The sequence below is a fragment of the Nesoenas mayeri genome, assembly GCF_963082525.1.
Source record: "Nesoenas mayeri genome assembly, chromosome: 5".
NCBI lineage: Eukaryota > Metazoa > Chordata > Aves > Columbiformes > Columbidae > Nesoenas > Nesoenas mayeri.
The window spans coordinates 57,724,986-57,750,606 of record NC_137548.1 but is presented as its reverse complement, the minus strand read 5'-3'; the positions used below and the strand labels follow the sequence as shown (position 1 = coordinate 57,750,606).

The 25,621-nt window shown below is 38.4% G+C and overlaps 1 protein-coding gene across 6 annotated transcripts in view; it reads left to right on the top strand.

The window, feature by feature from the left end:
• Nucleotides 1-25,621, top strand: part of DENND5A (DENN domain containing 5A) — a 70,341-nt gene that overhangs the window by 17,010 nt on the left and 27,710 nt on the right. For all 6 annotated transcript variants that reach the window (XM_080345814.1, XM_080345813.1, XM_080345812.1 and 3 more), the window contains exons 2-8: nt 2,231-2,302; nt 2,892-3,001; nt 3,701-4,361; nt 11,800-11,987; nt 21,409-21,726; nt 23,895-24,110; nt 25,036-25,270. In XM_080345814.1, coding sequence (XP_080201940.1) covers nt 2,231-2,302; nt 2,892-3,001; nt 3,701-4,361; nt 11,800-11,987; nt 21,409-21,726; nt 23,895-24,110; nt 25,036-25,270 — 1,800 coding nt within the window. The remainder of the gene's footprint in view (nt 1-2,230; nt 2,303-2,891; nt 3,002-3,700; nt 4,362-11,799; nt 11,988-21,408; nt 21,727-23,894; nt 24,111-25,035; nt 25,271-25,621) is intronic.

Below are 25,621 nucleotides of genomic sequence, written 5' to 3'. Positions count from 1 at the left end.
CAGAGAGAAAATGGGCATCACACTTGTGCAAGTCAACACGAGAAATATGCGATTGGAGCTGGGTGGCTCTAGAAAAGAAGCATAATATGGAGGCACTTTGGCAAGAGCAATGTCTGCGCAACAGCTGAGTTGTTTGAATTACAGGAAGGCATGTAATTGTTGCCTTATGTTTCTATTGGGATCAGGACTTGGTGGGTTTTCAGAAATAAATTTCAGTACTTTCATTGAATTATAGACTGACTTAAGGTCTAAAAACTTTAAGTGTTTGTTGGACAACTGTCTTTTTGGAGGAGATGGGGCAAGGCTTCTTAAAATATATAAGCATCCATTTGGTGTGTTATGTGCTGTTCTGTGGTGTGGTGGTGTTGGTTTTGTTTGTTTGTTTGTTTAATCAGAAGGGAAGAGCAGCATAATGTATTCTGCAATATAAATCATCTTACTGAAAAGGTCTTTGATTCAGAAATGTCTTTATATTTCCAAACTATACATGACCTTGGACATAGGTGAACCCAGTGATGGTGGTGTGCAGTGTCCAAGTTCACGAGAAAATTTAGCTTTCAGGTATTTTCTCCCTTATATGTATGTGGAAGCGAAAATAACAGGAACAAACCAGCTTAGTAAATGTCTGAGGTTTTTCCTCAATTATCTAAAAGTTGACATTACATCATCTGCACAGATGCAAATATAGAAAATAGTAGGTGTGTTAAATCTCCTGACTTATTTTTAAAACCTCTTTTACAGAGGACTCTCTTGAGTGTATGTTGGTGTCAGTAGCTGAGGATGTGGCATTATGTCCATTTTTCTTTCTCTTTCTGGGAGATTGGAAGTTTTTTCAAATGCTTATTTTAATCTTTTAAGATTGTTTTCAGCTCTTGTGGAAGTGCCTTGTTTATGTTTTATGTCACTGACACTGCTTTTTCCCAATAAGGTTGTAGTTCTTTCTTTTTTTCCCTATAATTCTCTTTATATGTATTTCAGATTTTCCCAAATATTATTTTTTTTCTCTGAAAAATTATATTATTGAACAAAGTAATAAATAATGTAGCTGAGTGCTTTTGTATGAAAATCATTGCTAAAACCCAGAGGATTAGCAAACTAGATGTGACTATTTTAGGGATTGTGAGACCTGTCCTAGGTCCTGATTCAGGATTAGTTCCCTGTTTGAGGTAATATTTAAGACTTAGTTTAAATAAAATCCATAGTTACAACTTCTCAGCTGTCAGGGGACTTCTTAAGCGTTTCATGGAAATGAAGTTTTGTTTGGTATAATGTGTTTCTTAGTCTCTTTATAGGCATTGCTATAACTCCCTGTGTATGGCTACTTTGTGGAGGTTAAATGTACAAAATAAAGATCTTAAACTGGCTTAGTAATTAGACTTTAAGTATTACTGTAAAAGTACAGAACAAACCCAAGCAATTCTGAAACTGATTTGGATTGCCGTGTAATTGCTGCATGTAAGAAAACAAATGAGGAGTTGAAGTGTGTTTTCTCTTTTGCAGGTGTTGCTGAAATAGTTTGATTTATTTAAAGCATATGATTTCACGCAATTGTGTCTGATTGTTAGTGCAGCTGTCAACAGCTGCATGCTCATTTAGCTAATTGCATTCCAGTAATATAGCTGAGCTTATTTTAGGATACTCAGTTGTGCCCATTTGTGGTTGTTTTGTTTTTTAAAGCAACTACACATATTCAGAAGATTTACTGCAGGAAGTTCTCTGCTATCAACATGAACAATCATTGCTCTAAAGGAAATTTGAGAGCCTACGAACAAGACTATATCAGCCAATGTACTGTGTGGATAGCATCTGTGAAAAGCTGGATCATACCACTTAAACTCATGTAGTTCTAAAGCCCTTGAAATGGTCTTTGGCATTGGGGTTAGCTTCATCATGTGCTCTTTGGGAGTATTTTATAGTTCAATGTGTAAAACTTTAATGTAACAAGCGGCTAATTCCTGCTGCTGCATCAGCATTCTGGTTGTGTACACAGGAGCTATGAGCTATATTCTGTTACATACTGATCATCTCCTTCAAGAAATATGTATCCGAAATGAGGAATTTGTATAAAGTTGTATATGTGTAAAAAGCATATTAGGAGAGTAGACTATCTCTTATGCATGCTAATTCTATATAGAATACTTGCGTATTTTGTAGTGGTATGTGTTAGCAACATAATCACAGTCGACAGTATGAAATTTATAATGCAGTGTTGTTTTTATTTGTTATATAGCTTTATGCCAGTATATAAAGGCCTCTAAAACCCGAGATGGTGCCAGCCGTTTCATTTCCAGTGCAACAGAAGGTAAAGGAAAAAGTGGGGATAAAAAAGCACATTTTTGTTCATCTGATAGCCTGTCTTCATGAGCATTCATGTGGTTCTTGATCTTTTAACCTTCTAGACTCTCTCTTCACAGCTAACTTCTTGTAGATGGTGGATACCCTTTTTTTTCTAAGTCTTGAAGAAGAAATTAGTGATGCCATTTGTATGGCTGTCTTAAAATTACATCATCTTTGCATCTTGTCTATTTGTGCTTTTCTTCAGTAACAAAATTCCACTGAAACTGAAGCTTTAGCTCTGCTTTAACAAGAATCCGAAATACCTGAAGAGCAGCTTAGAGAATTGCTCTCATGACCACAATCACAAGATAGTCGCGCTTAAGGAAAAGCACAGATACTTAATGATGTAGAAACATTACAATGCTAATTCTTGCTAATATCTACAGTCTGATTATATGCTGACTAACTGTCTTGCATTTTCTATTTCTCTTAAAGGGAGTGTGTGCTTAATTCACTTATCCTCGCGTCTGCCTGCTGCTGTCCTGCTTTTTGTCCTTGTTTGAGCTTAAAAAGAGAATGAAACATTTACTTCTGTATTTTTCTTTCACCTGCAGGGGAAAATTTTGAACAGACTCCCTTAAGACGCACATTTAAATCCAAAGTTCTTGCTCGCTATCCTGAGAATGTTGAATGGAACCCTTTTGACCAGGATGCAGTGGGAATGGTCAGTATCATTTAATGGCTTTTGTTTTTAAGGCAAAAACTACCTTAACAATTGAAGGCATTCATTTGTGTTTTCCTTGGCAAGAAAGTGTGATGTCTGTTGTAGACTGGAAATAATAATGAATTTCTCTAAATTGTGCAGGCCCAAAAGGCCTTTTTATTTAATTGGGATTTTTTTTTTAAAGGAAATTAAGTTAAAACATGTAAGTGGTAAGTCCCTAGGAGAGTTTTTTTTGTTCTTTTACAACTTTTTTGTTATGTTCTAAATAATTGATAGAGAAATAAATTAGTTTGCAATTAATGAATGTTTTGTGCATGATTTTTCTGTTTAATGGAATGAGGTATGGTTTCTCAGTTTAGATAAAATATTGTACTTTTCTCTGTCAGATTTCTGATCTTAGTGACCAAAATACTTTCCTTTTTCCGAGTTTGAATTCTTTTGTTTTATACCCATTGAGGTTGGTAACAAAATGGTTGAGTTTCAAGTAAAACCTGCATGCAGCCTTTTTAATATGTTCCTTTAGTTTTTTCCAACTTAGAAGCATATTAGTGTATTGTACAGAGGTGTAACACTTAATAGAATTTAAAGTGAATGGCAGTCTCTGAATTCTAAATCCTATTTTCACCAACACTTCTGGGGGCAGAGAGAGAGAAAAGTGTGTTTTAATTGATGTTATTTCCCCTCCCTGCTTTTTTATAGCTGTGTATGCCTAAAGGGCTTGCTTTCAAGACACAAGCAGATTCCAGAGAACCTCAGTTCCACTCTTTTATTATTACTCGTGAAGATGGCTCACGGACATTTGGATTTTCTCTCACGTTTTTTGAGGAGGTTACTAGCAAACAGATCTGCAGTGCAATGCAGACGTTGTATCACATGCACAATGCTGAGTATGACATTCTTCATACTCCCCCCACGAATGACAAAGGTAGCTGCAGCAGCACCGGAGACTGCAATGGCACTTCTGTTTCAAAGCTACAGCGTTTTAACTCCTATGACATCAGCAGAGACACACTCTATGTCTCAAAGTGCATTTGTCTGATTACTCCAATGTCTTTCATGAAAGCTTGTAAGAAAGTGCTAGAGCAACTTCACCAAGCAGTGACTTCACCTCAGCCACCACCTCTACCTTTAGAAAGCTACATCTACAATATTCTCTACGAGGTTCCTCTTCCTCCAGCAGGAAGGTCATTAAAGTTTTCAGGTGTTTATGGACCAATTATCTGCCAGAGGCCAAGCACCAGCGAACTACCATTATTTGATTTTCCAGTTAAAGAAGTTTTTGAATTGCTTGGAGTAGAAAATGTGGTTCAACTCTTCACCTGTGCCCTCTTGGAATTTCAGATACTGCTTTATTCACAGCGTGAGTACTTGTTTTTTTATTTTCTTGTGGTTGTACCGGCACAAGGTCTTTTTGTTCCTTGAATTTTTAAAAAACACACAAACAACAGAATAGCTGCATTAAAGTGATGTCAGCATGCTAATGCAGTTAGGCTGATCTATGTGCAGGTTTTAATGTAGAGAAAAGAACTGGAGTTGCAGAGAGAGCATGGTATTGGCTCCTGGTTTTAGACACCTAAGCTTATAACTTTGCAATTTCACATGATCTGCTGTATTCATGGACTGACTGTCCTCGTTATTGTTGTCTGGGAACGTTGTGCTGTTGGCTGGAGTGCTATGCCTTCTCCCATGTTCTGCTCCAGCTGCCCAGCTGAATTCCCTCCTATTTCTGCTGACCTATCCACAAGTTTTAAGAAGACATTAATTATATATGGTTCTGAAGAATTAACGATGAAAACACAGTTTTCTTTTGGAGTACCCAAAGTGACATTTCAGTTGATATTTTGAAATAAAATTACCTGGGAAAAAAAAAAAAGTTTTGACTGAATTTAAATCCCAAATCTCTGTTAAGACCTTGAAACAGTTATTGCTGAAGTCACATAGATAAAACTTGCTTTGGAGAGGATAGACAGCAGCTGAACTGAAATAGCATCTGTTTATCAATAAGTAATGTGTCAGTGGTATCCATTTTCTGTGTTGAAATTTGAGAATTCTGGGCTTCTTACTCTGCGTACTGTTGCTTTAACACAGAATATGTGGAGTTATGCCAAAAGCTATTTTTTCTACTATTTTTTTTCTGTCCCAAGCTGGCTAATGTTAGTCCAGGCTCACCCATCCATAATGGTGTGGTTTCAAGTGGTCAGACTGTATTTTGAACACTGTTTTATAGTAATGGTAAAGAAGCCTGGAATACCCCAAGACAAATCCAGGGATAGTTGGTGGTGTTACTGAAATCTGGTTTTGATGTTTTCTTACATTGAGCTGTCACTGAAATACATAGTATAAAAATGGTAACTATTTATAAAACATAATCTGCAGTTATTAGGAACATTATTTTATTAGCATGAAATACAGATGTTTGTGTGTTGACATGTGTGCGTAGACTAAAGCCAAAGGTGGATTTTTTGTGTATAGTCAAAATGATTTAATGATTTAAAATGGCAGCAGGGTGATAGTCACAGTTCTTGCATTGTATTATATAAACACTGTTAACTACCAGAGAGAGACTGTACAGTAATTCAAATACAGTAAAAAAACCTTATTGTGCTTGATAGTCTCTTGGATTTAAAAAATAAATTACTTCGCTTATTGTTCATAGAAAAATCTTGCCTAGAAGACAAACTTTCATGGTTTGGTTTCTTCAGAAATGGATTAGGCCTTCATATGTTTGAGATTTAGGGTGAGTTTTTCTATGTGGATCTCCGAGTCCCACCAGTGGAAGCTTCAAGCATCAGCTCTTCCACCGTCAGGAGAGCGCAGCCCAGTTGTGCTCGATGTGGTTGTGCCCGAGACCCTCCTGTGGTGGGACCACGTGTGCCTGGCGCTTGGAAGCACCACAAGAAGAGCAACGCATGCGTCGCCCTGTTGGAACAGTGTTCCCTGATCTGTTTCCAGGCCATCACATTTTAAGTGCTCTTTTCTCCTGGGCTAGAACGCAGCTCTCTTCTGGACAAACCTTCTGTATTCTGTATTCTCTTTCCCAGTCATATTCATAGGTTCAAGTTTTTTTTCTTGGACACTTTCCAAGTGTCTGATCAGTAGCTAATTAAAGACGCTTAAAATAGCTTTGGAACACTTGAGTTTCTTGTTTGCAGGCCCAGACATATAGAATTCAAAGGGACCCGTGCGGGCCTGTGGGCCTGGCTCTTTGTGACAGTTTCTCCACTGTTCCCCCACCTCACCCCAAGCTTTGGCTGAGTTGGCCTGTGTTGCACCTGATGGATATGTCCTTTCTCTCTGTCATGTTCTCACCTATAGTTTCTTGTTGAAAAGTCTTCTTTCACTAGAAAAATAATTTTAGTTATTTGTTTACAGACTTTTGGCCCTCAGTTTTGGCCACCCAGCTGTGACAGTGCCTTCTCAGTAGCCACAGGTTTTTTCAAATGTGGATTCTCTTAAATACTTTCTGAGGGATCTAATCTCTGACACTCAGAACACTTTCAAAGCTCCCAGTGACTTGATAACAGAATTTACTACCTACTGCTGGCATTGCCAATAGCCAAGTCGAAGACTCCTTTTCTGAAATGCTCTTGATACACATGCACATTATTTTCATATTACTTGAAATGGGAGTGTGAAGTATTTTGAAGTTCTAGACAGCCAATTTCTTTCTGTAATTTCTGGTTTTGTCTTTACTAACCATGATATTATGTTTTGTTTTTCTGTGTGGCAATGATTCGAAAAATGTTTTAGTAAGGCAATTGCTTGCTTCACTTAAGAGGGTGATATTGGTAAGAAAATGAAGCTTCTGAGTGAGATTCTAGTTGTCTATACCTTTACTTACCAGTTTCCTTCCTTTGTTTTGGTTTGTTTAGATTTTTTTAAAATTTTCTTTAACTGAAATATGCTCCTAATACATTCTACTCTCTCTTCTGTATGCTTAACTAACATCTGTATTTTGCTGTTTGTGAAACAGGGAATGTTTAATGCAGATACAGGTGATGGTGCACTCAGTTCTACGTGGAATCAGATATTGCTTGAACTTTTGTAAGGGCTTGCTCACATTCTTGCACATGCAGTAATGTGAGGCCTAGGTTGTCCCTAAGAATATAAATTTGCTTGTTTGTTTTTATGTCCTTTGTGTTTATTAAATCTCTTGGTGCTCAAACCTGTGACAGTTAAGGTGGTTGGGGTAATTTCTGGTTCTCTTAGGTCAGATGAGATTGTGATACTTATTGGGTGGATTTAGATTTAGAAGAGTACATGTCAGGATCAGAGGGTTTGCTTGTGAGATTGGCTTTTTTTAAAAAACAGGCAAATAAACAAAAACCCTACCACCCCCCCTAACTGAAACAAAACAGCCACAAAGCTCTGCTGCCAGATGCAGTCCATTTTGAAATAAATTACTTAGCATCGTAAGTTGCAGTTAATCCTTGGAATAGGAGTATCTTCACTTGGCAGTGAATGTGTTTTGCTTTAAGATTCCTTTGACATATTTCTGACTTCACGCATCTGGAAATGCTTCTTTTGTCCCACTATATTGGCACAGCCTGTATGTTTTGGATCAGTGTAAGCCAAATGTATGAATATCTCGATTTGATTGACCTCGAGGGAGTTGTCTCCCATTTGGAAAAGGGTTAGAGGAATGCAGGTGCCTGCGAGACAGTGAAGAATCTGAAGCTGCTGCTGGTGCTGAGCCAGTGCCCAGGAACTGGCAGAGACAATGGTGCTGGAGCCCCTCAGCACTACCCTCACCACGCTGTTCTGCGGGAGCTGGTTTGCATTCCTGCAATTTATGTTGCTCTTGTATCTGTGAAACAGACGTATTCCTTCTGCAGAGCACCTAGAGCACTTCTAAAAAGTGTGCACTAGTTTGAGACAGCTGTGAAATCTGCTTGGAGCTAAAAACAATACAAGGAGAAATGTAGTGCACCACTGCCACAGACTATGATCTTGAACAGTTTTTGTTTTCTGGGTATTTGCTGTCTGCTCCCATTTTGAAGTACAAATAAAGGATTTTTTTCTGCTTTGCTTTTGAATCACTCCTCCCCATTTTTGTTTTGCTTGCTTAAAATTTTGTTCACTCTGGAGATTTAAAGTATTAGTTTTATTTTTTTGCAGCATTAGTCCCGTGTTGCTCAACTCTAATCTCTCATGTAGGACATTGCCTTGTGCTTCCAGTGATTTAGGAAACTTGCCGCTTGGTGCAGGCATCTTCAGTCAGCCTGTTGGACACAAGGTCATGAGCAGGAAGTACTTGGACTCACTGCTTTTCCTAACCGCAGTTCTTTCTTACTGTAGTTGCAGGTTTTTTGAAGTAAAAGGCCCAGTTAAAGTGACCTGTGTTTTCTCTAAGGAATCTGAAATACTGAAAGCCTGTGCTCAGAAAAAAATTGTTGAAAAATGTTTCTTTTACACCATACTTTCAGCTATGAACAGGCATGCCTCAGGCAAACTCTCCAGGCAAGGCTTTATTCTGTGGCTCAACTGCATTGCATGCTACCTTTCCATAGGGACTGTGTACATCATTTTTTCCCCTTCACGTTAAAGAGAAGCCTAACCCTGGCAAGCAGCCCATCTTTCTGGTTTATCCATATAGTTTCTGACCATACCAAAGTCATCTGTGGTCCACCACTGTAGGGGCACCTCTCTACCTTAAAGCAGCAGTGTGGGAGTTGCATGTGGAATGGAAACTACTTGACAAATACAAAAGTGTTTAATTGTAATCCATCAAGTAGGAAGATTAGAAGGAAAAATATTCTGGAATGTGACCATGTAATGGTTTTAAATTTGGCCAAGTCAGAGAATTTCTGTAGGCACTTGATAGACTTGTAGTAGGATGTGAGAATGGAGAGATGGAACCATGGTTCTTAGAGCTGGCACCTTCTTCCCATCCTGCTCCTCTCTCTGCAGACCCAAGATCCCTTAATTCTTCTTCTTCTTGGGCTTACTTGCTTTTTACAGATCAACAGAAATGCCTAAATATATTAGATATAAATGAATCCTAGTGCAAGTGACTTCTCATATACACTATAAAGCAGGGGTGTCAAATTCATTTTCACCGGGGGCCACAGCAGCCTCATGGTTGCCTTCAAAGGGCCAAATGTAATTTTAGGACTGTATAAAGGAGTTTTTAGGATTTCAGGACCATGAAAATGAGTTTGACACCCGCTGCTTTAAAGGATAACATATTTTACCTACAGTGATTGGTTAGAAGAACAATTAAGCCTTTTTCTGTGTTCTTAAGAGGTCATGTTAAAAAGTAGTGGATTTTCTTTTCCTTGCACAGTGATTAATTAAGTACTTTCCAAACTAATAGCACATTAGTGGTATGTCATTTTTTTTTTTTCCCCTAGCAGTGATTCTGTGTCATTTGTACCAGAATAAGCATATTCTGGTTTCAAAAACAAGAGCAAGACCACTACTGAAGCACTTCTTCCCCTTTTAATTTTATTATTATTATTATTATTCTAAAATCTTATGTAATGCTTTGGTACTAGCAGTGTGCTGCTTTCTTCTTTCTTAAAACCAAAAAAAATCCATACCCTCTCAGGATAGGTGTAACTTAATAAAACACTTCAGTTATTTTGGATTATGTGTGCAGGCTTCTTGCCTTTGCTGTTGCCTTTTGCCAACAGCTCCTGACATGCACAAAGCCTGCAGAATGTAGTCAGTGTTATTTGGAGGGTACGACTGTGCAGGCCAAGTAGTTGGGAATGGCTTAAGCAATGTGGATTTCCAGGGTCAGAGAGCTGCATTTGCAGATAACTTGGCTGCAGGAGGTAGCTGCTAAGTGGACAGAAATTCTGAATTATTGATGTTACTTTGTAATTAATTTGAAAGGCTAATAATAAAGTTAGCTTAATGACAGAGAGAGAAGTTGTATTTAAATTAGCCAGCAGGCTTAGACAGGGGGTGTTGTGTAGTAGGAAAACAGTGTTTCTATTCTGAGACTTGTTCTTTCAAGTAAACAGCTGAATAGGAACCAGCTGGAATGTTTGTGTATCTGTGGCTACATTTAAAGTTCCTTTTAAAGCTGAAGAAAATAGGGTATGGAATAGATTCTTCTTCTTCCTGAAGCATACCATTAATTCATCACTTCTTTGCAGTCAGGCTGTGATTAAAGCTGCAAACCAATAAGTAATTGTGTAGGCAGAAACTGATGTCCTGACAGAATGGGGGAGCGCTGCTGCTGATGTTCATTGAGTGTTTCCTAAATTCTTCAGCAAGCTTTTGTCAAAATTTTTAAATTGTTTAAGCTATTCTTGCTTGTTTTGTTTGTAGGCTCCCTCAGTCACAGTAGATCTACTGTGAGGCAATGACAAGTAGCTCTGTGCAGTAACCTTTTCCACTAGCAGAGCTTGATCTGAAAAGGAAAATCAAAAGCCTAGATTTTGAAATTATGCCTGATGTTTGCAAAACCTGTGTGGAGTTTCTCCTGGGTTATGGGACTCCTTGCAGACCCCAAACTCTGTAGCTTTGTCTTCAAACAAAGTTATTAACGCTAGGAACTGAATTTCTTGGCTCTTTGTTTTCTGCTATCTGAAGTCTGAGTGGAAGATGGCTAAAGAACAGAATTAAAGCAATAACCTTAAAAAGTACATGGCTAAGCTTAATTTTTCTCCAGAGTGTTTGTTTAGAACAGGTGTTATTCTTTGAGGTTTCATCTGCACTCTGCTACAGCGCACAACAGCTTCAGAAACCTCAACACCTGAAGCTGTGCATTCAAGTGTCTGCCAATTTGATAGTGTCTGTAGTTTTATGAACATGTTAGGACATGTGTACCCCACACCTCAACACACATATTAAGGATGCTGGTTTTTTTCCCCATTCCTCCTATTGCCACCGCCTTACTGGCTGGATTTGGATATTGCTGCAGTGTCATGAAAAAAAAAAAGCATACTATGTTTCCAGTTTGTACTATTAATATATTTATAACTTGACTAAAGGCAGGAATTGTCTTAGTTGTGAGCTTGTTTTACACTCTTTCCACCCTGGCAGCTCGAAAGCAGTCTGACTGTTTCAGCAGTTGTATTAGCCCACACTCTCCAAGTTCATCTGGTGTTGCATAGGTATCAAAAACCATTAAAGATGATTCTGTACTATAAGAGAGGAAGGTGAGGTGTTGGCCTAGTGTACAACAATGTTAACAGCTCTAGTTACCAGCTGCTGGATAAAAAGATCCTTTGGTATGTGTGATGCACAGGGGCATTTAGCACTGCTGGTAAATTCTAGGAGATGAATTGTTTTTACATTGAACTGAGACTTGGGTCATATATGGCAAAGGATAAATGAAGCTGGTCCTTTTATTTTCTACATAGTTATTTCAGTTGCACTGTTAGGTTGGCTGCCATACAGCATACTTTATAGACACTCAATCACTCTTTTAAAAATATTTATTTGGAGATTCCAGATGCCTTGGGTTTCATCCAAGGCTTCCATAGAAAACGGAGAAATTATTTCCGATGTATTCCTTAGCCGATTACAATACTGCTTCCATACTCAAACTGGTGTTCCTGGTAATCATGGTATAGGTAGCAGAGGGTGACTTAATGGATGCTAAGACTCAATTTGCTCATTTCCCTATGACTTGTAGAATGACCTACTTTGCATTGAGCTCTCTTTGTTGTTGCAGCAAAATGTGCTTAGGTGTACAAGTCTGGGTTTTCGTTAAGATGCCACTCAGCTAGTACTCGGTTTTGTGGTTTCTGTTTTAAAGCAAGTTCTCATTTCTTGAACTTAAAATTCATTTACTTAAAAATGTTTGTGAAAGAAATATTTTTTTTCTTGATGTTTTTCAGATTATCAGAGACTGATGACTGTGGCAGAGACCATCACAGCACTAATGTTTCCATTTCAGTGGCAGCATGTGTATGTTCCTATTCTTCCAGCATCCCTCCTCCATTTTCTAGACGCCCCTGTTCCTTACCTCATGGGCTTGCACTCTAATGGGCTGGATGACAGGTCTAAGCTGGAACTTCCTCAAGAGGTGAGAGGAGCTTGTCTCAATTGATTAAATATTGTACATGACTATGAGGGAAGAGAGGAATGAGCCAAAACACTAGTGCCAACTGTAACAGCCATTGTGAAGTTCTTGCTGGCTCTGGTTTGGGATAGCTCTTTATTTTGGAAATGCTGAAGAAAATCTGGTGAAATAGAAAAATAAACCTCTGTTTCGGAAATTTTAAACTGTGATTTTACAGGTACTGATGCAGTGAGGTTACAGAAAGAACATTTTTGTGCTGCAAAACTTAGCCCTGTAGTACTAGGAAACGCAAGAAAGTGCAGCGTGAATTCCGTGACTGTGGCCAAAAGGCCACCCAGCTGCTACAGTGGAGTGCTGAGTGAGCACAGCCTGAGTGGCTTTAGCACTGGCTCCTTCCTGCACAGGGTTAGGTTGGGTTTCCCTGCACTGCAGTTCTGAGTTGAGGTTAGCTTACGTGGACTCAGCCTCTCAGATGTCTGCACTAAAACTATTTCCAATTTTCTTGTAGAATGCATACTTCAGTCTGCAGCAAAATGTCAGCATATACTTGACCAAACTGGTGCTATTGGGATAGTGCTCAGGACGTTCTCCCATGTAGTGAGACTCTGTTAACACCAGCCACTGCATGAAGGAGAAGCAAGCGGCGTGTAAAGGTTCTGCAACTCATATGTGGGGCTTGAACTACATTCAAACTGCTTAGATATTTTTATTTACTTTATCCCACTGTTCACTCCACAAATATTCTTTTAAGGAACATGCCAAGAACAAGTTTAAGAGCTGGTGGTGAGGATCAGGGGACCAAGAGTGGTTTTGCTTCCTGAGGTAGCAAAGGAGATGTCTGCAGGAGCCCAGGACTGCCTGGGGGACACATGTCAGGTGCTCGGCGTCTGCCTGGCTTGGGAGGCAGCTCCGTTCATCAGCCAAGTGACTTCTCTCCTTGAGCGCCACTGAATAGTTTATTTGCTCTTGTATGTAGAAAGTGCTGAGTGTTGACAGGATGGTCTGGCTGGCCGTTGTCAAGAAGCAGGACACCTATGTCAGGTGGCCCGCTGGGAAGCAAGTACTTGCAGAGTTACTAGCCATGGAACAACAGCGTTGGCCCCTGCTAGAGACTGTTTACTTGTAGGTGTAACTTTGTGCGGGAATGACTGGGTAAACCATGGCAAATGCCCTACTTACAGGTGCTGCTAGGATTCTCTAATCTCTGTCATTTTCTCTGGTTGTCTGTTTTCTTCTATTATCATCTACTTTCCCAGTAAAGTGTGGCAGGCAGAAGGTTTTGTGGTGGTGTTTTTTAATTTTGTTATCAGGCAATGCTGCAACATAGCTTGACACAAAAAAAACTTCCTAAAAAAGCTGCGTGAAATTAAAGACAAGATATTTTTGTGAACCTCCAGTCTGGTCACCATGCCAACATTGCTCTTTTTCTCAAATCCATATGCTGATAGTTTTCATTTGTTTTTCCTGGCAAGTTCAAAGGAAAATTTCTCTTCAAACTGTGTTATTTTTTCTGTGGAAACTAAATTATTCAATCTTTCGATTTCTTTCTTTCTCCCTCTCTTCTCTTTTTTTTGCACTGCCATAATTAATAACAGAGTAGTGTATGTTCTTGCCATGAAAACAGACTATTGCTTTGGTTTATTACATTTTTACAGAATTTTGGATGTACTGACAGGCCTAATTACTGTGGTTAGTATACTTTTTGGACAGAATAGCTGGTAAAGTAAAATGCTTCTGTGGATATGCATGTTAATATGCACCATGGGTGTTATCACTATTGTGACAAGCTTCTAAAAGACTGTCCTGCTTTTGTAAAGAATTTTCTCATTTTAAAATCACTGTAATATTTCCAACTACATAAACATATTATAATTTCAAATAGCTATTTCAATTATTTAAAAGGTAAATTATTTTGGAGAGTGTCTTATCAGCTTACTTTGGAGGTTTAAAGTAAGGTAGATGGTCTTTTTTCAGATGTTAAAAATGAAATCGAAGTAGTATTAAACAGTCATCTGGCACGTCAATTTACTTTTTGTTTTACAGATAGCCTTTCATGAATGTGGAGGATTAGATTTTTGATTGTATCTTGCGGAGATCAGAACTGTCTGGGAGGGCAGCAAGGGGAGGATACACAGAACTGAGATACAGGCAGCAACATGCACATGTGATGGCATTTGCTGGAGGACTTAAACTTGGCCTTCTGAAGCTTCAGCTTTTTCATATTCTAAGAGTGAGCTCTTAAAGCTTTGTACATGCTGAGTGTGACTTAGTCTGAGAAATCCCCTTGGTAGTTACTGCTGAGTAAGGTTTCTTGTGAACTGTTGAAGTCCCTGGCACTGCAGGTTGGGAATTTAGCTGTGGCATAGGAATGGTCTTGAACATGTGCTGGAGACTTCAAAGATGACTAAGAAGTTATCCTGTATCAATAGATTTGCTTATATGAGAGGCAAAGTAGACTAGGAAGAGCAGGAGCTCTCTGTTATTGAGATTTTTGTTGTAGAGGGCTTTAAAAAATAACCAAACAGAAATACTCCAACCCCTCCTGCTGTTGCAACAAGAAGTGGACGTACTGTTTTAAAATGTAAAGCAGAATTCAGAGCGTGTACTGGTCTCACTAAGTGAAACTAATGGTCAGGATCAGTATTTCTGGTATGAATAATTTAATCAGTCAGCTTTAATATATTTAGAACTGGAGATTACAGGCTCATCTCAAAACTACTTTGCTTTATGATGAGGCTTTCAGATACCCGTCACTTAAAGAGCCAAAGAAGCTATATACAGAATTCCTGACATAGCAACTAACATGGAACATGCAGAACATGTTGTGCTGTACAACAGTAGAAGACGTATGGATTCTATTATTTGTATTTCAATAAAGACAAATTTTTCATCAGTAACAAAGTGGATATTAATATTCAACATTGCTTTTCTCCGAAATTTGGAATGTATGTGATCTTTTATGAAATCATCTGGGTTATGTGAGGAACTTAATTTCCAAGTCCTGTCTCTAGGCTCCTGATTCATTGATATAGTAAGTATCAGAATTTTCCTCACTTATCACAATGGGTGTATAAAGAGCTGTTCTATGTTCTAATTTATTTTGAGTTCTTAAAAAAAAGAACCCAGTCTTTGGAAACTGCATAAACTACATTTCTATTGCTAATCTATTTACATGGATACATGGGACAGCTGTCGTTAAAGAAAGCAATATCTCATTTAGACAAGGGCCAAAGAAGTGAGCTTTGATAGGAAATCTAGTTAGTGCTTCTCAGTTGAAGGGCATTGTGGAAGAATATAATATTTTTATCTAGCATAGTATGGATGCCTCAGTGTCACTGTAGACTTTGTGATTGTGGTTTTATAATGAAGTTTTAAAAAGACTAATTTGCCTTGCTTGAAGTGTTCTAGGCTAGTGTATGTGAAAATACTATCTGTCCCAAGTTGATCAGGTTTTCGTCTTGCACACATACCATAGGGCTTGTTTTGGTTTGCTTCCGGTGGCAGTCTCCCAGAATTTGGTCACCTTTAAAGGAATGCTTTACCCTGGAAGCATGGAAACCCAGCTGTATCCTACAAGTTGTTGCTTTGTCAGATGATCATTAATCTTCAGATCATTAGTATAAAATTCAAGTTTAGACTCTCCCTTGGTTACATCAGAAAATAGCACCTGATGGAGAATTCATTGGAGTTCACCAGCAACATGAAGACCTGACTCTGTGGCTCAGTGAAATTGTAGAAAAGGCTGATGGCTTACTATGGGATTGGGTTGCTTCTACGTGTTGGTGACACGGTGCACGTAAAGTTAAGCTTGTTCTTATATATATTGCTACTTTGTTGAGGGCTCTTTCTGTATGTCGGAACATCCTTGTGGTTTCATTGTGTGCTGCATCAGAGGCTTGTGAGGAGCTCAGAAGAAAAAGGGGGGTGCATGGGACATGCGGTGCTAGAAGAAGGTGCTGCAGAAATCAAAGGGGAAGGGAAGAACATGTAGCTGTTTCAAATGTTGCTGGCAAAAGTGTGGTTTGTTTATCAGTAAAACTGATCAAAAAAAAGTGGTTAAACTAGCTTTCTTGCAGATCATAAACTGAGCAAGTACTAAAGTAAGTTGCTTTTTTTTGATGTGTCTTTGAATTTCCTTTTAAAGAAACTTTTGCAGTGCTATAGCAATACATTTTTAACAAGCAAATTAATCTGGGCCATTTCATGCTGCAGGATTTGCATGTACATCTCCATACTCTCTAATGCAGGAGAAAGGTGGAAATTGAAATTCTTTTGAGCGAAAATAACACTGGTTTTGTGGCACTGTTTGTTATAATAAATCAAACAAAAGTAGTATCTCGTTTAAAAAAACCCCTTGTTTTTAATGAAGTGATCCCAAGGGTCTTGGGCAATAGCTTTTTCTTTTAGAAAGGTTGAAAGATTTGGAAAACTAAAATCTTGTTCTCTGCTAATATAAGACAGAGATATATTCTCAGTATTTTTATTTCAAGCATTAAAAATATGCTAAATCTTAACAAATTCTGTGGGTTTTTATTTTTCTATGTTGTTTTAGAAGATAAGAAAGATCACTTGAAAAGCCTTGCTTCCTCTTGATGCCAACACATTTAGACCAGACTGACCAAGATAATTACTTTGAAAGATAATCACTGCTTTGTATGCATTCTCAGGCTATCTACTGGTGTGATAGAACCTTAATAATACTGCACATTTATTGACAGACTTCAGTTTTATGTTTGCCTGTATTTCAGTGTTAAACAGACACTTGAGGAATTAAATTTGTGTCTCTGAAAACTGCAGCTGTAAGTTGTTTTCAGTCACCAGTTCTGGGTTGGCAGGAAGAACAGTACCGCTGAGAATAAACGCAAAGGACCACCATTTGCTTACAGGAATGGTCCAGGAGCATCCTTCAGAGTTTAGGACCACTGTGAACACACTTTCCACAAGCAGCCATGTGTATAAATTTGCATATCCATGTTTTCTGTGTGTTACTTGGGTAGTTATTTGCAAGGTTGGGACCTAATGCACAAAGATGATACATGCTGTAAATGCATGGTTTTTAGTTTTTCAATGCTGTATTCAAGTAGGAGCCTTAACTCAGAACCATGTTTCAGTCTGACTGTTTAGGAGGGGATGTGAAAACCTGTATGTGAGCTACACTTTGAGCACCTGGGCTGCACAGAGAATCCAAGTAGTGGTGATTGTGCTGTCAGAATTGACTGTTCCGAATTGATGTGGGCATCTATTTGCATACTATGTAATTATGTATTAATGTTTAAAATAATATTTTTTTTCTTTAGGATGTCAGTGGGGTAGGGAGCTTACTCATTATTAGTGAATATTAATTCCTCCTTTAGACATCCTTTTGACAGAACCAAAATAGTTTCCTTCTACATTTTTAAATAGAGCTGAAAGGAAGGATATGGGCTTGATGCAGGCCTTGCTAGTTCTGTGTTAGGGTTTGTCCCTTATTGTGCTTGAGGTCAAACTAAAGAATTGCAATTGTGCTCTGGCTTTGGAATGAATGGGTGTAGTCCAGGCCCCACTGAGCCAATGGAAACTTGTGCTGTTGACCTCGGGGGACCAGGCTTTGGCATCAGATACATGAACACTGACTTACTTGCATCCACATTTATAAGGTTTGTGAGACTTTCACCTGGACACCCTGTTCTTTGTGATGATAAAAGTTTATGGGAAAGACAAGTTTTTAAATTAGGATGTGACGTCTTTGTTGCTTAGTGTAGTGTCTCAGGAGAATATTTTGTGTCCTGATGTTATGTGTCCTCTCTTGTAACAATCTGCTATTTAAGTGGTGTGTAACTATTTGAGGTTTTCTTTTGGCCAGAAATAGATACCTCCGCAATGAATAAAAGAATATTTAGCTGTTCTAGAGACTGACATACCAAGTGACTAATTTAAGGATGCTCTTTGAATTATATCTCTACTTACACATGTTGCTAAGTATCTTGTCTTTGTATCATTTTCCTTTTGTATGTGCAAACTGATGGTCAGTGTGTCCATAGAGGCTGGCGTACAGAGCTGGTCACAGCTCACTCCGCTGTGCTGCCTCCAGAAACAACACAAATAAAACTTTGTGATCAAAGACCTCCTTTGTTTTTTTAACTTGGTGTACTTGCTCACCATGCAAAATGCTTTGGATGGTGATGATTTCATTAAAAATAAGTTCCATTTAATTTCTCTTGCTTTTTAAGGGAGGGGACCCCTCTATCCTTACCGGTATTCCTTTCTGTTGGATCTGTAGTGTAGCAGCATTGTGAGACTTGCTATTATGGTGTCTGTTACGGGTGGTTTATTTACTTGGGATTTCAGTTTTACAGAAAAATGTTGGTTTGGGACCTCTTGAAGGGTGTGTGAAGTGAGGTGTCTTTGCTATCTGTTCCCTGCGTAACATGGCTTTTTTCAGATAAGTACTTATGTGGTTCTTGAGGATGAGCTCAGTCTCCTTAAGTTAAGGGAGGTTAAAGCCATCTACTGCATCTCCTTTGCTTATGCTGCTCTAGGTAGTCCTTGATGTTATGGCTTATTAGCCAGGCACTGAATAAGTGTAGACTGTCCCCAGAAATATTCTTCACACTCTTTAGAGTATTGCTGCACACTGGCTTTTTTTTTTTTTTTTTTTAATGCTTCTATATAGGGCAAATCCTGGGAAATGTAATAAATAGTAAGTAACATGATAAGCAATCATCATTAGTGGCTTAGAGTCTTTAAACTATGTGTATTACTCTTAAAGAGAAACTCTGCAGAAGGGATATTTAACTGGTAGAAGAATTAACCAGATGAGCTCAGATACTTAGAAGCAATTTTAACAGGTATTAAATTTGGCTTTTTCTTCTTTGGCAAGGAGTTTATTTTCAGTGTGAAGCCTAGAATCTCTACATTATAAGGTTAACATTTGGTTGCTTTTTGGGCAAGCACTTTTTAGGTACAACCAAACTTAGCCAAGAGTGATGTTCTCTGCAGAATCTGTAATAAGGTACAATAATCCAAAAAAGCAGGCAAGTTGAATGACATCGATTAAAGAGAGATTTAAAAGGAAGTAATACAATTGAACTGCATGAAGAGTTTCTTAATGAGCCTGTCCTGCTATTTTGCAGACAGCTTGTGACAAATTCAATGTGTTTTGTTTTTCCCTCAGCACTGATTGGGAGGCATTGTGTGTAGTTTCAAGGCTTTATTTCTCCCATGTCTTGAGGTGCTTACAGTGTTCCTGATAAGTAAGAGCTCACATGACTTCTAATCATCACACAACCCTATGTATAGTAGAAGTCTTGAAGTTCCTAAATTCACGTGGTAACTTGAAACGTGAGAGTTCTTGTGTCCATAGTGTCTCTCTGTGCCACATGCTGCTTTGAAGGAGAGGCAGATGCATCTGTGCGCGTCCCCAGCTGGAGCTGCTTTGCTGGGCAGGCACACACGCCACCACCTGCGCTTGAGCAGTGTCGATACAGGGGAATCTAAACAATGGCAACCACCCTATTTAAAATATAAAAACTTTTTCTAGGGTGCACCGGAAACTGTTTCAGAATCAAGGTCTTGCTACTTCTTATTGACCTTGGATTCTTTTGCAACATCTGATTCAATTTGTGATTTAATTTACAGTGAAGGATCTATACAAGAGCTACTAAACTGTTTTATATGCATTCCTTTGAGCATAAGAAATCAATCCAAGTATTGAAATGCTAAAATGTCACGAAATGTAGATCTGGAATTCTTCTACTTTACTTTTGTAACTATGGGTAATATTGTGGTGGGGCAAAACTGGACTTTTTAATGCCAAGTTCTGTGCAAATCTAGTGTAATGTGTCCAGTGGAGTTCTGCTTTAAGAATTACAATTTTCTTTATTTTTAATGTTGAAGTTCAAGAAATTAGACACAACAGATGCTTGTGTTTTGGGGAGTTGACATCCTAACTCTCTTCTTTAGAAATGCCAAGAGAGCTAAATCTGTCACAAGTATTAAATTTCTGTTTTCACAACACTTCAAATGAAGAGATCTCATCAGGCACAGTTTTTCCTGGTCTACCTGTGATCAGTCCCACAGCAAAACCCTACTGCAAATACTTTGTCCTTACTGATGCATCCCTGCTTGTGTACATTGCTCTGGTTTCTGGAGTCATCTGTCATTCATTCATTCAGTATGAGGTTAATCTCTTTTATTTCTGTCCTCCCTTTCCCCTTTTTCTGTCCTCCCTTTTTTTCTTCTTTTTTTTCTTTCTTCTTCCATCCTTCTGCACCTCATCATAAGGAATAACTGGAGATCTGTTAGCTCTCATGACTTGATGTGGTTTTTTTGCTGCAAAGCTGTAGTGAAAGCTGACTTCAGGTGTGCCTCCTAGAATAATGCGATGAAACTAGGTTGGAAGAACCCCATAATCTGGGTGAAGGGATTTTGTGTTGGGAAGACTAAACAGAGAAGTGACAGTCTGTGTTAATTCTGCTGTGAAGAAAAACTGAAATGCTTCTACAGAAAAGCGGTGTTTCTTCTGTATACTTAACTTTTCAAGCAGATTTCACACATGAATGGGATTCTGGCTTTGATGTGTGTAATTATGTAATGTTGTGAAACCATTTGATACAGAGTTTGCAATACAGAAGCGGAAAGGGGAAACCTGCCTCACCAAATATAGGATGAGGTAAATCCTTGAAAGGTGTGTAGCTTCTTTTGATGTTGCTATGGAAGCTGCATGAGTGGCCCTCTTCCCTCTTCCCTCTTCCCTCTTCCCTCTTCCCTCTTCCCTCTTCCCTCTTCCCTCTTCCCTCTTCCCTCTTCCCTCTTCCCTCTTCCCTCTTCCCTCTTCCCTCTTCCCTCTTCCCTCTTCCCTCTTCCCTCTTCCCTCTTCCCTCTTCCCTTTTTTTCCACTTGGAAACAAGCTTCTAAACGAATTCAAGGTATTACATTAGTTCTCAAGCTGCTTACAAAACAAGATGATACTGATATTGCAGAAGCTGCAATAAAGCTATACCTTTTAGAATGGAATTTGCCAAATCTCTTAGAGGAGCAGGCTTATAATCAGAGCAACAAGCAATCACCTGCTTACATATGCATATGTGTAAAATAGCATTGCAAATATCTTGTAATTAAAATCTAGCTGTATGTGTATGAAAAAATTCATGCATCTGTACCTAATATATGCTACAATCACTCTCCTACCTAGTAAATGACTTTAAAATGCATCTTGTTTCTTATTTACCTACTTGAAAGACCTGGAAATGTGTCCTGGTGCTGCTTTCTTCAAAGCCAAACAACCAGTTCTGTTATAGTTGGGGCAAATATGTTTTACAAAATAACCAAACAAACGCAAATGTATTTGAATCTTTTAACAAGCACAAAACCCAAAGATTAATAAGATGTGAGCCTTATGTTTTAGTGATATTGTAATGGTATCCTGTTGTAAATTAAATCCCAGGCTAACCTGTGCTTTGTGGATGTAGACAACCATTTCATCGAGCTGCCAGAAGACTTACCCCAGTTCCCAAATAAACTTGAGTTCATTCAGGAAATTTCAGAGATACTAACAGCTTTTGGAATTCCACCTGAGGGAAACCTTCACTGCAGTGAAAGTGCCTCCAAGATGAAGAGCCTCAGAGCATGTGACCTCGTTTCTGATAAAAGAAATGGGAACATAGCAGGATCGCCTTTGAATTCCTATGAACTGCTTAAGGAAAATGAGACTATTGCAAGACTCCAAGCACTTGTTAAAAGAACAGGCGTGAGTCTAGAAAAGGTGAGCTATGAAATTATCTACACTCTAACTCGACCTGCAGTAGCAGGTGGTCTAAAGTCATGGTCCAAAGACTCAGTTTGTCTGTCTTCACTAGAAATAACTCTATGTTAACGTGTTTGCAAACCTTGTGAACATCTGTGGAGACAAGGGCAAGCTTGGGGGAGAGAGAGAGTGGGGTTAAAACCCACAGTATGTAGGGAAACCTTTGCCTATCTTCCAAGTGTTTTGTTGCCAAGATAATATGTTCGAAAATACACCTTGCTTTGTTTATTCTTGGTTTTAAGATTTATTCTAAATGCACACCACTTTCTGATGATTTATGTGGCTAAAACTGACATCTAGATAATCCTGAAGATGGAATCCAATCTTGGTTTCTGTAGGTGTCTTTATTCTCATTGTGTGTAGAATATGTATAATTTTGCTTGTATAATATATCATGTTCTTACCATAGGGATACTGTGATGCTTTTTTTCTGGTAGATGTTCTAAAGTGCATTAGTGATTCCCAGCAAGTGAATGTGCACAGCTCATGGTCACCCTGGTTGAATTTTTTGGGCAACCTGAATTGGGGGAAAAAAGTGATGGCGCTTTTGGATAAAATGTATTACCTGAAAGACCACTGTGGCTTTTTTTAGCTTTTGCGGATGGAGTGCAGATTTTCTCAGCAAAGGTTTTATTTCTTGCATGTTTAAATTATCTTGACCAGTTCTTCATTGCCGAGTCTGATTCCAACCTCTGTGACTGTAACTTGGGCTACAGGTGGAACCAAAGAGATAGAGAACTTGTGTGACCTGCAGCAGGCTGGGGAGGAGAGCTGCTTCATGGGGGGGGCTGCAGGGGAGTTACAAGAAGACGCATTTGGTTACTAGACAGGATTAGATGCTCAAATCAGCTGTGTTCCTCTTCTCAGGTTTTTCTTTTGCATTATTTTCTTCTTGTTCAGGAGAAAATAGGTAAGAAGCTTTTGTTCTTTTGATGAATGGATTGGGAATTGATGGGAAAAGTACAGGTCTTTTTATTTATTGTCAGTTTCTGCACACGCCTTATCTACTGTGTACCTTCTTCCATGGTAAAGTCCCATTTTAGTAGCCTTTTTTTGTGATGATTGGAATGTATCGATTATGACTGTCAGTTTTCTCAAATATGTAAATAAAAACCTGCTCAGTGCCAAATAGCCAGTTAATGAGGAACATATAGATGCCAAGGGCTACTGATGGGATGCAGTGAGAAGAACTGACCGAATAGCAGTGTGTGTGGCTGCAGGGTGGCATTTAAAGCCACCCTTGGGCTGCTGCAACCGAGGTGCTTTAAGAAGCACAGGACAGCTGCAGTGGCTCCATTGTTGTGCAGATCTTGTAAGCTCTAGGTGTTATGCCTAATTATGTATTGCACTACCTCTTAAAGTAACTAATAACGGCAAGAGGGTAGCAAATGTGTAATCAAACTAGTGCATGAGTGCTTGTGGCTTTGATTTTTTTGTAGATGCTCGGTTCCTCTCAAAACTAATTATGAATTGAGTATCTGAATCCCTTATTGCTGTTTTCATAAACCCTAGCCCATATATTAACTGAAAATGCATTTTATTTTGTTAAAGATCACTCTGGGCTGTGTAGTGATGAATTGTGTGTTACGCAGTTAGGTTACCTGAGGACTTAAGTTGCAGGAAATTGGCTACTAGAGATACACAGCTTCTTTTTATTGCACTTTTTTGGCTTCCTTTGAAAGCTGGTATGTATTAAACTGTAAAAATACTAAACCTGGACTTGTATTACACCAGACAGAAAAATCTATCTGTCTAATATGCAGGAGTGGTGAAGCCTGCAAAAAAGCCTATACAGGTGATTAAAGGGTAAAGAAAGTAAATTAAGTATGTGGCATATGTGAGCATGTCTATGGTTATTACCTATCCTTTTTTAATCTAAAGCATATCCAGTGCAACCAGTACTAAAGTAGTTTATGGCTTATTATTGAAATTAGAACTTTTATAGACAAAGGTTTCTTTCTAGATTTCTTTTATGTTGCTGTTTTATTACAATGTTTGAAACTGTATATTTCTTTATTGGGATGTTGACTTGAGTAGCAGCTGAATGGCAAATTAAGATCTTGTATACCTAGAATAACTGAAAAAGCAACAATGCAAACTTTTTGTGTGTTCCCTTACTTTCTCAGTTGGAGGTGCGAGAGGAGACCGGTAGCAAAAAGGATCTTAAAATTCAGTGTGATGAAGAAGAATTCAAGATCTACCAATTGAACATTCAAATCCGTGAAGTTTTTGCCAACCGCTTTACACAAATGTTTGCAGATTATGAAGTATTTGTCATTCAACCCAGTCAGGACAAGGAATCTTGGTTTACAAACAGGGAACAGATGCAAAACTTTGATAAAGTAAGTTTTAATAAGAAAATATGTCAATGTAAAAAGTAAACCAGTATTCAAACCTAAGGCTTTGTTTATTAGGCTATAAAATGGAAAACAGTATTGTCAAAATAATTATTTATTTATCAAATGTCAGTGTTCCCAGAAAAGTCATGTCTTGTATAATATATGGAAAAATATATACAGACACACACTTAGAGAGATTAAGATGATTTTTTTAAGGATACTGTAGAAAAAATCAGCTTGCTGTAGAAAAATAGCTTAGAAAACCTCACTTCATGCATAACTTCTACATTAAGGTCAAGTATTATTACTGAAAGTGATTTTTTTTGTTTTTAACCAGAGGAATTGCTGAGTATGTAAATGAATAAAGCCATGACCCCACATAACACTTACATACATGTGTGCCAAATGTATTCATAGCTTTTTTCTAGGGAAACACACGAGCCAGTTATTTACATTTTACTACTGTCCTCTTTACTGGAGATCAGATATTTGTCAGCAGGATAGTTCATGTGGATGAAGATTATGTTGCAGCACTGCCTGCTAAAACGCTAATCTGATTCCCATCAAACCATATGAAAAGATTCTCATCAACTTCATAAGCTTTGAGCCCAGCCGGAAGTACATAATATCCACACCTGCAGTGCTGTTGTTGTAGTTTGCTGGGATTCTGCTGAATTTTTTAGTAAATTAAGGAAATGCTAAAATCACGGTTTAATTATTGTCGTGTATATTCTAGATTGTCGTGAAGCTGAAGATTTTTTTATACGTTGCCTGTTTCAGAGATAGAGTTGGTGTATATAATAAAACCAGGCGTTAAGTGGCACCAAAACACTCTTTAATACATCTGTGATTAGAAAAATTGGTACTTTTAGTGGATGCATCTCTCTCTGCAGACTCCCAAACACTCTTATCTCTTCTTGTCTGTTAGGCATCTTTCTTGTCAGACCAGCCTGAACCTTACTTGCCTTTCCTCTCAAGATTCCTGGAGACGCAAATGTTTGCATCTTTTATTGACAATAAGATAATGTGCCATGATGAAGACGATAAAGACCCTGTTTTGAGAGTATTTGATTCTAGAGTGGATAAAATTAGGTTGCTAAACGTTAGGACGCCGACTCTACGCACATCTATGTATCAAAAGTGCACAACCATTGATGAAGCTGGTAAGAGCAATAAACCATTTTCTTGACACTTAAGAAAGTACAACTAGACAGTGCTGTTTGTTGTAGACATTATGTTGAAGTAGTAATTCATGCTTTGAAACCCCCTGAAAATAGACCAAAAAAGCTGAAGTTTAAAGCTTAAGTGGGGAACTAAATGTTATATAGGAAGCTGAGAAGTGAGATGAAATTAATGTACAGTATAATTGAACTCAGTTGTATTCCTGCGTGGTTTGTGTGAAAAGTGTTTAAGCTTAAGAAGATAAACACTTTCCACATTTGACGGGAGTTCTTTGATGTTTAATACACTCTTGTAGTAGTGTACCTATTGGGGTCAGTTAGAAACTTCCACAT